Source organism: Abrus precatorius, unplaced genomic scaffold, assembly GCF_003935025.1.
Source record: "Abrus precatorius isolate BTA unplaced genomic scaffold, Abrus_2018 Scaffold3, whole genome shotgun sequence".
Classification (NCBI taxonomy): Eukaryota; Viridiplantae; Streptophyta; class Magnoliopsida; order Fabales; family Fabaceae; genus Abrus; species Abrus precatorius.
The window spans coordinates 12,920,023-12,935,383 of record NW_020874373.1 but is presented as its reverse complement, the minus strand read 5'-3'; the positions used below and the strand labels follow the sequence as shown (position 1 = coordinate 12,935,383).

General features: G+C 26.6%; 2 protein-coding genes across 2 annotated transcripts; one reads left to right on the top strand and one right to left on the bottom strand.

Annotated features, from left to right (window-relative positions):
• The first annotated feature begins 1,962 nt into the window (after nt 1–1,962).
• LOC113862200 (phosphatidylinositol 4-kinase gamma 1-like) lies at nt 1,963–3,321 on the top strand. Its single transcript, XM_027495314.1, has one exon. It carries the CDS (start codon nt 1,963–1,965, stop codon nt 3,319–3,321), a length of 1,359 nt encoding a protein of 452 aa, XP_027351115.1.
• Nucleotides 3,322–13,202: 9,881 nt separating this feature from the next.
• LOC113862199 (zinc finger protein 1-like) lies at nt 13,203–13,967 on the bottom strand. Its single transcript, XM_027495313.1, has one exon. The coding sequence runs from the start codon at nt 13,965–13,967 to the stop codon at nt 13,203–13,205; it is 765 nt and encodes a 254-aa protein (XP_027351114.1).
• Between the last annotated feature and the right edge of the window lie 1,394 nt (nt 13,968–15,361).

Below are 15,361 nucleotides of genomic sequence, written 5' to 3'. Positions count from 1 at the left end.
GTTTGAATTAAATAATACTTAAAATGGTCATGTTAAATAAAATTATTTATAAATAGAAAATGCACTCAAAGAAAGGCTTTGTATTTGAAACTGCTTTCTCAATTATAACAAAGCGAAGCCATATTTAAAAGAACAAATATTTTCTAGAGGGGTCTTCGAGAAGCTCTTTTTGTACAAAATGAATTTTTTAAATTTATTGTTCTTTTAACAGAATAAATAAGTTATTAAATTATATCTGATTAACCAATAACTTCATCATCGATAAGTAAATAATAATAATAATTAAAAAAAAAGTAGAATGTTGATGTGAGACCGAATCTCATTCTGAGGAAATAGAAAACAAACGAGTGGTACGGAGAACATATAAACGGCCAGAAACTAATAAAAGGAAAAGACAGCTTGGAATGGAAAAAGAGGAAGAAGTTGACCACAACCTAAGACAGTTTGTTAGTTAACGCTAAATAAAAATGTTCGATAATTAAGAATTAGTGTGTGAAAAGATGCCAAATGTCGATGTGGGGCGTGAAGCAGCAAAAATAGAAGGAAAAAGAGAAGATAGTTAAAGAGAGGGAAAAGAGTGAAAGAAAGAAAGGGTTTGTGAATCGAGGCAGGGGAATATTAGCGTTTGGGAGTGGGAGTGGGAGTGGAAGTGGACTTTTATTTCCATATTACTCCGGCGACGGTTTCATTCTCTCGCGCTCCCGTTGCTTCTTGTTTCCCTGAATACCTTCCCAGTGTTCAGGGTATATCTATCTATCTATATAGTATAATTCCTTTTTTCTTATTTGGTTGCTGCTTATTATAAATTGTGAGGGAAATCAAGAGAAGAAAAAATGGATCAAGTTGCATATAACATTTTTTTTAAAAAAAAATTGTTTGTTAGCATTTTAAAAAAATTGGTGCATTGCCATGCATGCACGTAAAAGATTCCTCTACGCAATTCGTTAATGAATTATGTGACAGATTGTGTTGATGTCTTATGGTTGCTATGTGTTTGCATGGGTGGATAAAAAGGCGTGATATATTATGTACTAAAGAAGGGTTTAGTTTTGGTCGTGATCTTTGGTTCAAAAATAAAGATTGTGGCAAGGCAATGCAATTTATGTGACGAGGAGCGAGGGATGGATTTGGCCTCTGAAAAGTATTACATATATGTAAATTTTGATTTGGACCATTTTATTTACGTTTGTGGTTGGGAAATTTGCAGGTTATAAGGGATTCAAGAAAAAATGTGCAGAGTTAGCCTGTTTGTCCGTTAATTTGGTATCCAAATTTTAAGCGATGAGTACAACATTTGAATTTTACCCCATTAAAGCCAATACACAGTAAGAAATTTAGCTGCATTTTAATTTCTTATTTAGTAGTCAGATTCCATTTGATGTTTTATGATAAAAAAGGATATATTTTTAAGGATAAATTCATCAAATCAAATTTAGATTTTGTGTACACATATGTTAGTATGTTACTGTTTTAAAAGGGAATGATGTAGTAGAAATAAGATCAAATTAGGATTCTCATTTAGCTTATATTTTTTATTTCTTGTTCTATCAATGGCATATGCATGTTTTGCACCTAATATTGTATGAAGATCATTAATAAACCAGAATGACTGTATTTATGGGCCAAGCTTATAATTTATTTATTTGTCTCCTGCATGAGATTGTATCATTTAATATTGAGATATTGTAGATCAAAATGAATTTCATGAACTTGCTCAGATACACACACTTATAAAGGAAAGTGTATTGAGTCAATGAGTCTTTACAATCTTGTTTCGCTGCATTTTATATACATTAAATGTCAACTAATTTGATGAATTGATTCCTTATGAGGTAAGTGGCTTAACTTGGTGGTTGTTATGAACCTGCAGATGGCATCGCCTTGAGAAAGTAGCTTAGTTTGAGGGGATTTGGTGAGGAATGCACCACCACTGCCATTCTCATCTGAATGAGATTGTTCGAAATGGCTGTGGCCATTGATCAACATCATGGATTTAAGCATTTTAGCCGATCCCAGAGATGCAAACTCCAATCCTTTGGTCACATTGATCCCAACATTGTAGAAGTTGGCTTAACTAGTACTTTTTCCCACTCCTTAGAACTAGCAGTAGCAGTTCAAGCCGATAATATTCACCGCAGTGTCTCCACTCCATGCCTCCCCCTATCAGGGGAAGATCTCAGTTCTAACCATCCAAGGGTTGAGATAGTTCGTGGAAGTGGAGCTCCAGTGCATGCTCTAGTTGTTGAGGTTGCAATAGCAATGGCCTCAGGGGTTCAACCAACACCACTCCCAAGTGGCCTAGGTGGTGCCTATGTTTTCCCCAACCAAAGTGGCAACAACATTGCTGTGGCAAAGCCTATAGATGAAGAACCTTTAGCCTTCAACAACCCAAAAGGGTTAGGGGGTCACATGTTGGGCCAACCTGGCCTAAAGAAATCAATTAGGATTGGTGAAACTGGTATAAGAGAATTGGGTGCTTATCTCCTTGATCATGGAGGCATGGCTGGTGTGCCTCCTACTGCTTTAGTGCAATTCTCTCATGCTGCATTTTTCGTTAGTACTGCTACTTCTGCTACTACTGATTCAACCGAAGTCCATCCTCACATGCCTAAAATTGCCTCACTCCAACGCTTTGTTGGTCATGGTTTTGATGCTGGGGAGTTGGGTCCTTCATTCTTCTCAGTTGATTCAGTCCACCATATTGGGATTCTAGACATTAGGATTCTGAATCTTGATAGACATGCAGGGAATATGCTTGTGATGAAACATGAGCACAATAGTACTAGTTATGTTCATCAAGGAGTTTTTGACCTTGTTCCTATTGACCATGGTTTTTGCCTCCCTGAGTGGCTGGATGATCCTTATTTTGAGTGGCTGCATTGGCCACAAGCCTCCATTCCTTTCTCTGAAAATGAACTAGAGTACATTTCCAAACTTGACCCTTTTAAAGATGCAGAGATTTTGAGAACTGAGATTCCTCTATTGAGGGAGTCTTCTATTCGTGTTCTTATAGTTTGCACCATTTTCTTGAAGCATGCTGCTGCTGCTGGCCTTTGTCTTGCTGATATAGGCCAAATGATGACTAGGGAACTTTGTGGTGGTGAAGAATCTGCAAGTGAAATGGAAAATATTTGCTTGCAAGTCAAGGCTCGTGTTTCCAACAATGAGAGATGCAAAGAAGAAACTGAAGGAGGGTCTATTTGTGATGAAACTGGTGGCATTTCCTTTGGAGACCTCAACCAAGGTGAATGGGAATCGTTTTTGGAGATTTTTAATGATCTTTTGCATGCAGTTTTTGAGGAAAAGAAGTGCAAGAATTGAAGCAAAAGTTGGGACACTGGAAGTATATGATTATTAGGGAGATAGGTAACCAAAGCCAGAGATGAATCACTGTCGCTTGTAATTGTACAATAATATGCCAAATATTCTTAGTGTAGATTGTAGATACTAATTAAGTTCATGTGACAAGGATGGAATAGGGATTGGTTAGGTGCACATGCCATCCATTCCATCAATCAACTTTATATTATTTTTTCCCTTTGAAAAAACCTTTTACCATTCTTTGTCAAAATAGAGTTGTACGCTATCCAAGTGGGTTTTCATATACCCGTGATTATGTAATTTTTATGTTTTCTTAATTTTGGTGATTCATATTGCAATGTGATGCATTAATTGTACACTGCTGGGCACCTTACTTTTATACTTGCATGCATAATCATATCCTAGTGCAATTCATGACAGCTGCTTTTACACGATTGGTTACTTGCAATTGGAAAGATTTAATTGCTCTTTCATTTTTTTTTAAAAATTGTGACATTTTATTTTTTTAATTTTTCTATTTTTAAGACTAAGAAAATCTAATATTTTATTCATTTTTCATTTAAAATATTTAAATTCTCATTTTTACTTAAAATATTTACAAATTAAATCAGTTAAATTACAATTATTCAAAATATAAAAATATTATCATTTTTCTCTTCAATCTCTTATATCATGTCATCTATAATTCTTTAAATTTTATCAAGTATTCATTAAATTTTTTATTTCTGAACTTATAAAATTATTTCATATCTCAAAGCTATCATAAACACTCAAATGAATATTTGAATTAAAAAAATACTGATTTAAAAGTTTTAAGTAAAAAATATTAATAGAGAGATTAAGTTTATATAATTAAAAAAGAGAAAGAATTGATTAATTTTTTTAAAAAAAATTGAGAGATTAAAATTGTATAATATTCAAAATTGGAAGGAATAAAAGTATAATTTAAATGAACTAAAAACATTGTTTTCAAGGTGTACCTATCAATTTGAGAAAAAAAAGAAAAGAAAAGAAAAAGGTAATCAATATAATAAATGATATAATGAAACACAAAGAGAAAGGTAAAATGAAATGGAGGTAATTATAAAAATAGGAGTGTGAAAAAAAAAATCAAAGTTGTTTGAAAATTAATATAATTAAGTATGTCACTGTTTGAAGATGGTAAATATGACAGACTGTCCACGAGAAATACAGATTGAAATGATCATTGTCACGCTAACTACCTTACCTGTAATGATCAATCTAATTAAATTGAATTGATGTAAGTTACATTTGTTTTACATCATTTAATAATTTTTTATTAGATAATTTATCTTTAAAACTAATAATTCGATTAAAATTTTCCATTACATAAATTTAAAAAATTTGAGATTGATTTAAAATTATTTAATATTTTATATATGCGTCAAATTTAATGTAATATATATATTTGAAATATATAAAAATAAAGACATTTTGATTGTAATCTTTATGTAATATATAATTATAATTTAACATTTAGATTAATGAAAATAATTTTTATATTAAATTATTAATGGTATAAAAATAAATGTAATTTACATCATATAATTTGATTCTTGTGAGAATTTTGCCTCCAAAACTTGCATATTACACGGTAATTAATATTTTTAGTAATAGTTTACCTAATTTTTTTCGCCCACTGTTATTAATTATTTTGTCTTTTTAACTTCTTTCAATTAACATTAGATTGACTTTTTTTCCTTTTCTCTAAGCATTTACAGGCTCAAATTTAAAATGATTGTAATTAATATAAAGATTTAGTAAGTATTTTTAAGATCTCAAAGGTTCAATTCAAAAATAAATTGAAATAGGTATATCTTTCTTAAATAACTGAACCTTGCTCATGAATTATTATGTCTCTTTGGAAAAATACAATATGATAAATGCATTACATGCAAACCTGTACAAGTTAATATTAGCAAACATTGTGTTGCACTTATAGAATTAAATAGATAAAGTAAAATGATTAGATAATTATAAATTTATTGTCTTTCCCGTTATAAAGTCCTACATGGTGTTTTTTGTATATATAAAGATTCAATTTCTTTGCTCTATGTTTACTCTTAAGAACTCTCCTTAAGCTGCGATGATGATGTTTTACATTTTTACTGAAGGTATATAGAATTTCTCTCTTAGATTTTGATAACTATAACTGAAGTACTGTTATATTTTCATTTTTAATTTTGAATATATCAGTTCTACAACTTCATCTACAAAATACTTACCTTTCAATAGTTGTTAGGATGACTTCAAATTTCTCCTTTATTTCTGCAATTATGCCTACCGAGTTGATTGGAAGATTAAAGTGCATGTCATACATTTATTGAAATAGTATGAGTACAATAAACACAATTAAGAAAACAACTTAAACTTGATATTGTTGGATGAAAAAGTTAGTTTTAATTTTTTAAATTCAAAATTATATAAGTATATAAAGACTTTAACTTAACAACATGTTCCAGGGAGAAAATATACATGTGATCATAAGGAGTCTAATTTCAAATTTTGAGGGTATTTGGAAAGAAAGAAAAGTTTATGAAATTCATAAACTTATGGTGGCAAAGGTTGACATGAAGTTTGGTCCACCAGAATACAAGTGGAAATTAACTTTTATTGGAATTACAATAGTTAGGGAATTTCATTTAACTCTTTGATTTCATTTTTTTTCTCACAAATTTTGAAGGAAATTGATGAAACTAATCTCATTGGAAGGTATTTAGAAGGAATGAAATGATATTGCCTAATCCATAGTAAATGAATTTATTTTTGTTTTTTTTTCCATAAATAGTAGATGTTATTAACATCTAGTGGAAAAAGATGATTTAAGAGAAAGTTTGAGAGATGGAAAGAGCAAGCACATTGAGATTATTCTACATGATTTGGAGTGTGTTCTCTTCAAATTTGTTTCATTAAGAATTTTTTTTCATGTATTTCTAGTTTGCCTATTTTTATTAATATATTAACCTTTATATTAATTGTAGGAATGAAGGGATAGTTTGTACTCTTAGGGAAAAATTTGTTGAGCAAATGATGAGTTTTCTTATTAAGGAGAATTGAAGCAGCTCATGTGTTATTGTTCTTCTATTACGTAGGATGAAAACTTTTAATGGTATGATTAAAAGAAAAAATTTGGAATCAAATATATTATGAATGTATGTATTTCAAAATAATTGATTAATAAAATTTGCATTTGAATATTTTAGGTACATTACTAATTTCAATGGATAAAGTTACTTATAAATTTCGATTTCAAAGGTATTGATTATAAGAATAGGTACACCATTTTCTTCTTTAGTTGTTCTTCTAAGAAAAGTTATATCTTAATAAATAAATTATTTATTTTGTTTTCATTTCTTTGGACTGTAGGCTGTTGGATATTGATGATTCTTCCACTCAGGTGGTAAGTCAAATGTTAAGGCATACATCACTTTCTTAGAAGAGGATTTATTGCAAACACAAAAGATGTCAATTTCTTAAATTTATGATGTTATCGAGGGATGAACATTTTTGAATTATGTATAATATTGAAATAATCATTTTCTTCCAATCCATTTAGTTTAAATCCTAATTAAATGTTAATTTGGTAATTTAAAGTCATGTTATGGTATAATTTTTGCCAGACTATTTGACTTTGACCTGGGTAAAGGATGTTAAATACGAATTGTGCTTTTAAGTGTTGAAGAAAGTTGACCGAAGTTGGAATGTGAAAATTGTTAAAAGTTTTGTGCACCTTACTTGAGGTACAAGTGAAATTAAAGTGTATATATACAATGTTGATCATATATATATAACTTATCCCATAAAAAAAAAAAGAGTTGACATAAACATATTTTCTATAATATATATATATATATATATATTATAGAAAATATGTTTATGTCAACTCTTTTTTTTTTTTTTATGGGATAAGTTCAAGGTTAACGTGAGTGTAATAGATGACAATGGTTCTGGTTCTTTAATCATGTTTAATCATACTTTGAATCAGTTTTGAGGTTGTAGATAGAATGTTAATTTAGAGACATCTTAAGATTCTTAAACCATGATAGTTTGGACAAACCATTTGGAGGAAATTTTTGACAAATTTTGCCAGTTATTCCAAAAGAAGAAAGACATACTTGAGGATTTGCTTATACAAGATGAAGGTGATCCTTTGGCTTCTATTGTGGATTAATACACATACAAGCAAATGTTGATTTTTACAGGCCTAATAATTTACATACTCTTGAGTTTCTAAACACTATTAACTCCTCTTACATTACTCATCATGAGTTTAAAGTAAAAGTTGGTTTTTTTAATGTTGTTGAGAAGTCAAAAAGATTTAATTCCAAAGTTATCTATAACATTATCTAAAAATAGAATTCCTTTTAAGTTTTAAAGGAGACAATTTTTAATAACTTTTTTTTTTCAATGATAATCAATAAAAGTTAAAGACAATCTTTCAAACATGTTACAGTTTATTTACCATGACTTTTTACTCTTATAGCTAATTATATAGGACATTTACAAGAGTTACAAGTTATAAAAGATTGAAAGTTTTTATATGTCAAAACAATGATATCATGATAGTGTTACTTTAAATATTGTTTCCAAAGAAGTTGTTTAGAAATTTTGATTAAGTTAATCGATTCCTTTTTTAATATTTTTATCTTTTGAATTTTTGAATCTCACATTATTATATCAATGTGATAATTTAAATGTATGGTCTCTTTTATTGTGTTTATCAATAATTTAAAGAATTTTCATGTATAAGTTAAGTACATGAGTTTGTAGCTCAATCAGCATTGATCCAAGTCTTATATAAGTCGGATGTATCAAATACATCAGAGGTAGGAATGTGGATTTCTATGTTGGAAAGGAAATACATCAGGATAAATTTTTTAATATATAAAAAATTAAATAGTAAAATGAATAACTCTTTTAAGATAAATATAACATATTTTTTTATTTTTTAGAAGTTTTTATTTAGTTTTTAAAAAATTTAAAAATATAAGTTACTTTTAATTTATAAATATTTTACTCCTTTGTCCTATTATTTTTTATAAATATTTATTTTAAAAGTTTATCTAATCTGCAACCTAGTTATCGCAAATATTTGAGTTGAATGCGATTAAAAAGACACCCCTCGATATAAAAGGAAATGTTCAATTTTGAAAATCAATGGTAAAAATGTAAAATGATTTGCTGTTATAAATGGTATATATAGTAGTGTTTATAACCTATAAAGGAAAAAAAAAAACTATATAAATGCCATCCCTTACCTTCTATCAATGAATTGGGCTTTTGTTTTTATCAACTAATTTGTTATTTTACCAATAAAAACTAACTTACGTTGATTCGTATCCATTTCACTTTATAATCAAAATTAACCGCAGCTAAAATTTTTTCATAGTATATATACATACAATTGATTAATGATCTATTTTTTTCATGCATTTCTTCTATTTTAAATTAATTAACATTTAAGATACTTTTCCAAGGATTTAAAAATAATAAATATCTTAGCAATGAAATAATTTCATTAAATTTTCTTTACTATTTAATCTGTTTGTGTACGAATTATTATATTTATTTAAACTATAATTAAAGTCAAACAATTAATATTTTATTAAAATCTTTAAATATTACTTGGTGTATATATATATATATATATATATATATATATATATATTCATTTAATATATTAAAAGTCATTAATTTTCCATTTGATTTGAATTTATCATTTGAAATGAAAACATTTTTAAAAGATTTATATTGCTCCAACATATTCAGCATTAGTTATTTCTTATTTAAATTGTTAAATAATTTTTTTACTTTAATCTCATTTATTGTCTTACTGTTTTTCTTTACACTTCCGTCATTAATCTTTTCAAGGTCTTGCTGAATGCTTTAAGGAAAATTTTGTTAAAAATATTTAATACTTTCTGTCAAGTATTTTTAATTATTTAAAAGAGTAATAAATAAATGGTATGCTTTTAATACATTTAAGACAAATGCTAAAGAAAAATTATTCTTTAAAAATTTAAAAATATTTAAAAAATGTAATATTTTTTGTTTTTATCTGTTATTGTTATTGTTATTATTATTATTATTATTATTATTATGCTGTTATAGTACTCTTGTTCCTTTCACTTCCACTTTTCAATGTAAATATTGTTTACATGAGAGAAAAGCTTAAGCAAAGTTCAAACTCAGGATCGGTAGCCTAATAATTGAATGAAAAAAAAAAATGAAATTACTATCTCATTTATCATTATTTTTATAAATAAAAATATTAAAAGATCAATATGAATTTAATATAAAATCTTAATTAAATTATTTAAATTTAGTGTAAGAATATTATTAAATTACAGATAAAACAATAAAATATTAATGAGTGATAATTTTTTATATAATTAATAATATAAAACATTTAATTTTTATTTGTAAGTAATCTGTGCAAAGAACAAGATAACAACTATTTCTTTATATTAGTTTCAAAAGAATAGTGCTAATAAAAAATTTATCTTTAAAGACTAAACACTCAAATTATGGAAAAATAATATCATCAAATACTTTTTAATTTATTTTAGTGAAACGATAATTTTTGTAAAAAAATATTTATTTATTTATTTATTTTATCAAATTGACTTCTAAAAAATTCACTAAAATCAATTTATATATTTATAAACACTAGAATTAATTGTAAGAGACTAATTTGACCAAAAAAGTTATTTTATTAGATAAAAATTAATGATTCGTCTCAAGCTATTTAACGTGTTACTTAAATAATCTTGGTAAATTAAACAAGAGTATTTAATTTTATCAGAAGAACTAACGTATTTATAATTTTTTAAAAAGACAATATAGTAATTTTTATTTTTTAAGGATTAAATTAATTTGGTCTGTTAATTTTTTCAATGACTATTTGTTAGCAATTTTTATATCTATTTGTTAGAAAATATTATTACAGTGAAATGTATACCTAAAGATGACAAATAAGAATAAAGAAAGTAAATACTTGGAAATAACAAAATATATGTCTCTTCATTGCTCAAATTTGATAATCATATAAGGAAAGTTTAAAATAGAAAAGGATGATATAATAATATTAATATAAAATTTTAAAAATTGCTATATTCACAAATAAAGAGGGTAAATGATATTAAACAATAAAAATAGAGAATAACTTAACTGGTCACTTAAAAAAGTTAAATTTCAGAAGAAAAAGTATTAAATAATTGATGTGCAAATCAATCAACTGCAGGAAGTGTTCTTATTACTTAATATCAAGCCTATAGACTTATATAAATCTTCAAATTTTTCGTTTGTTCTAAAGAAAATAAAAACATTTTTGTCTTAAATATCATTTTAGTTCTTTACTGCACAAGCGTTTACATTTTTACAATGTTTTAGTTAATACTTGGTAAGTTATTTATTTTATTGCAATATACTCATGAATGGTATAACGTATAAATATTTTTTTATTTTTCTTGTTACAATTTGTAAGTATTTAATTTTAAATACTTTTCTTTGAATTTTAATATTTTATTTTCGTAATTTTGAAAATTTAAATTGAAAATAAAAAACATGTTTGTCATGATTGTGCATAAGATAAAAATAATATACTTGGTATATGAACTTTATATATAAAATTTGTGTAAACACATTTATACTTTTTTTTTTATCGCATATGACTCGTTATATTTCATATATTATAATTGTAAATGAATTTTATATATTACAATTGTAAAAGAATTCTTATCAAATTACTTGTAGTGTGTATCTTATATGACTCAAAGAAGTATGAATATGCTATATTTTCACGCGCGCACACACTTATATCAATAATTATATTTATACGCTTAATAATTTTATATGATAAAATAATTTTTTAAAATAAAAAATATTAAATTATAATTATTAGTAATAATTAATAAAGATGTATTTAATAAAAATAAAATTTATATAAAAATAATAACAAATTTTTTTTATTTACATAGCTATTCATAAATAATTAAGATTAGATGTTTATTATTTAGAAGTTATGTGACTTAACTTTTATATTAATTGGTCATGAAAATATTGAGATTTGTTTTAGCCTAAAAATATTTTCAATATAATAATAATAATAATTTAATCCTAAATCTGTCATGCTTATGGTAATATTATTTCATTTCGCGTGGAAACTACGTTTAAGAATTAAAAAGTTTTTCTATTTCGTTTAGATTCCATTTTTACAGTTCGTTACCTTTGACCAGTTTCTTGGTTTTCGCTTACTCTTCTCGTCACCCTCTCATGACAATAAAAGGGAAAAACTTAACCAAATAATGAGAAAAATTACTTTTCATTCTAATTATAATTTTTTACTTATTATAAACATGTTTAACATTTTAAATTTTTTTCTTAGAAAGTAAAAACTGTAAATATACATAAGTCTAGCTCAAGTAATTTGGAAGAATAAGAAGAATTGGGATATTATTTTTTTCTTCAAAATTTTCAACTAAAAGTAATATTTATAATTTTTTCTGAAAATTTGAATTTCATAATTTTTCATTTCAAATTGAAAATAAAAAATTTAATCGTGATTATGTATGTATAGTAACACAATATAAATAGTTTAAAAAGTTTATTTATGAAAATTTGTGTAAATGTATATATCTATTATTTATCAATAAAAAGAAACTTTAAATGTATTATTTTATGTTTAATTACATACACAGATATGTATTTATTATCTATTAGAGGACGGAAAAGCGAATTAAAAGTAGATAAATTGCCGAGTATGGAATGCAATTAGATTCCATTTTGATAGGTCGTAACCTTTGACCAACTTAGTTTCTTGATTTTCTCTTGCTCTTTTCTTCACTAACTCTGGAGAATAAAAGAGAAATATTAAATCGCATATTTTAAGACAAATTTATTATTTTATAGATATAAATAATATTAGCAACACATTCTTTATAACATATACTCCATTAATGACTAAAATTTATTTTTAAAATTATAAAAATTATGTAGTACTTAATTTTTTATTTTAAATTAATATTTCCTTTTTATATTTTTCAGTTTTTAATAAAAATGTGTTAAAGAGAGTGTACTATTAGAGTTATTCATTATTTTATTATAAGTATAATTTTCATTTATGATAAACCATTAAAACATAATTAGACAATAAAAATCATTTAAGAGTTTTACCACAACTTATTTATGATTAGCATTTAAAATTTATAATAAAAACTTAAAATAATTTAAAGATTATTCTTAGAAAACATATTAATAAAAGGAAGTAAATTGAGCTCAAGTGGTTAGGAGGAACCAAAATTTGAATAATTCTTCTCAATTTTTTAATAACGGTCATATATTCATTATTCATAATGAAAACTCTATTTGAATGGTTTAAATTTTCTTTTTTTTTCTTTATTATGTCCATCAATTTTTTGTTAACATTATTTGGTTTATAACTTGTCAGTTTCTTATATATAAAATTATCATTCACTAGAATTTAGTCTTTAAATATTTATGGTTTTTGAATAATTCTTAAATTTACCAAAACCCGTTTCAATTTAATTTTTTTGTAAGAAGTAAAGTGAGATCGATCATACAAAAAGAACTAACTTGAATATTCGATTTGTAAATTAAAACAATCTTGTACTCGTAAATAGATTCAAGTGCTGAGCAGAACAAATGAAGATTTGACTCAAATGAACTGAGTACACAAAGGGATCAAGATTCTTTATTTGAGATAACCATTCTTTCTTGAAAATAAGAACACAAAACCGAACAACAAAACCATTAAAACACACACAGACAAGGAAACCACACAGACTAATGGGAAACATCAATCATTTCAAAATTGCCAAGGACAATTAAGACATACATATTCAGAGTCTAAGAGACAAGTCAAGCTTCTCTGAAGATGAATCTTTAGTTGACACACTTGAACTTCCCTTAAGGTCAGCCAAAAAACCACCATTGGGACTAGATGAAGTTTCAAAAAGTGAAGGAATATTATAAAAAAGCTTCCGACTCTCAGGGTTCAATCTCGTTGGAGTTGTTGCAGAACCTCCACCCCAGGAACTAGACATCCCAAAACAGTGTGTTTCATAGGGATAGCCTTGTTTGCTGCCATAGCCCGTTGGTGCATAAGGCCAAGACATGTTAGGCACGTGTGCCATGGGGTGCAAGTGGGCACCTTGATAAAAGGGTGCCCCTTGGAAGGGAAGGTTTGACATGGATGAAAATGAATATGGATAAAAGTGAAGGTTATTATTTTTGGGTCCAAACCCAAAAGGGTTCATTTCCATCTCTTTCTCCATGTTTTGAATGAGTCTCTCACGCTTGTGAGCATTTTGGTGTCCTCCTAAGGCTTGTGAATTGGGGAAGTTCCTCTTGCAAAACTTGCAATGATGCTGATTCTTTTCTTTCACTTGGTCATTGGAGGGATCAACATGTTTTGGAGGAGAGCCTGAATCCTCACTGAGTTTCAAGGATTTGGAAGTGGGGTTGGAGGAAGACTCATTCATGTTAAGTTCAAGAGCGAGTAACTGATCATGATTTGAATCCTCCTCTTCAGCCAAGGTGGGTGGCCCCTCCATTTTGCGCTTCAACCTCCTCTCCTCAACATCAATGGATATTCTTTCTGACATTGTTGAGAGCCTTAGAGAGAGAGAGAGAGAGAGAGAGAGAGAGAGAGAAGAAAATGAAGATAATTGCAATTTGCAAAGAGGGTTTTGGTTGTGTGTGGCTTTGGGAGAGGAAAGGAAGGGTATTTATAGGGAGATGAGTGAGTGTTGCATCTTCCAGATAAGGAAATCTACGTAGACATAAGCACCTCATATGCTGAGATGGGAATGAATTTAAAAGGAAATCAAAGAGTCGAACGATATATGGTGATGGATGGGCAAAAAATTGGAATTATGAGATGCTGCATGTATGTTGCAACTGTTGTGGCTTATTCTTCAATTTTTATAATATTATTTTTAAATTAATGGAAACATTAAAAATAAATAGTTCTAATTTTTTATATATTTGAAATAAAAAAATTTATAAAATATAAATTTATATAAAAAATAATACACAAAATAAATTTTAATTTGATCTAAAAAAGTATATCAATATATCAAAAATAATAAAATATATCCTTGAAAAACAATAATAAGACATAATTTAATAAATAAAATTATATATATATATATATATTATTTATATTAAATTCCATTGATTTTTTAAAAAGAATAAAAAAAGTCAATTCAATCCAATTTTTTTAATAATTCAGTTTCAAAATTTTAATTCAATTTTTACGATTTATATTTGAATTAAATTGGTTCATAAATACTCTTTTTACATATGATTAAAAATTGAATGAAGATTAATTTATTTTAAAGATTTGACTGTCTATTAATGAGATTTATATTAGCTTAGCTATGGTACTATACTATAAGTCACTTACATGTGCACATAGTATTTATGGGCAACTTAAAAGGGTGCGTTTTTAATTTAAAAACTGATTTATCATTAACTACGGTTAAAAAAAATATATATTTTTTTATCCTGGGCATTCTACGAGTGTTGCAAAGATATTATAAATTTATCATTTATGATTTTATCGCTCAGGAATTACATTAATTATTTAAATTTATTATTCATAATAATTATAATTTTTTATAAAACCGAGAGATATTTCAGCTACATTCAAATTAGTAACATTATAACAAAAGTCCACGATCAAAATATTTAGAAAGCAAACATTTGTTTGAAAATTTGAGTAAGGTCGCATTTTTTTTTCTAATTGATATATTCAAAGAGACATGATTAAAATCAAGAAAATGATAGAGAAGTATATGTACTTAATAGAGCCAATAGATCACCTTTCTTTTAGTTTTGACAATTGATATATTTAAATTTTCATTATATGGAAAATAACCCCTTATGGTTTTAAATAACTCCTAGGATGTCCAAATTTAAACCATATGAATTTGTTGTTATATTAAAAGTCTAAATGAGTTATGTTAAAAGACCATATATAATTATTCATCAAATG

What these genes read in the sequence shown, in the direction of transcription:
- LOC113862200 (XM_027495314.1), top strand. Translation starts at nt 1,963, where the DNA reads ATGGCTGTGGCCATTGATCAACATCATGGATTTAAGCATTTTAGCCGA.
- LOC113862199 (XM_027495313.1), bottom strand. Translation starts at nt 13,967, where the DNA reads ATGTCAGAAAGAATATCCATTGATGTTGAGGAGAGGAGGTTGAAGCGC.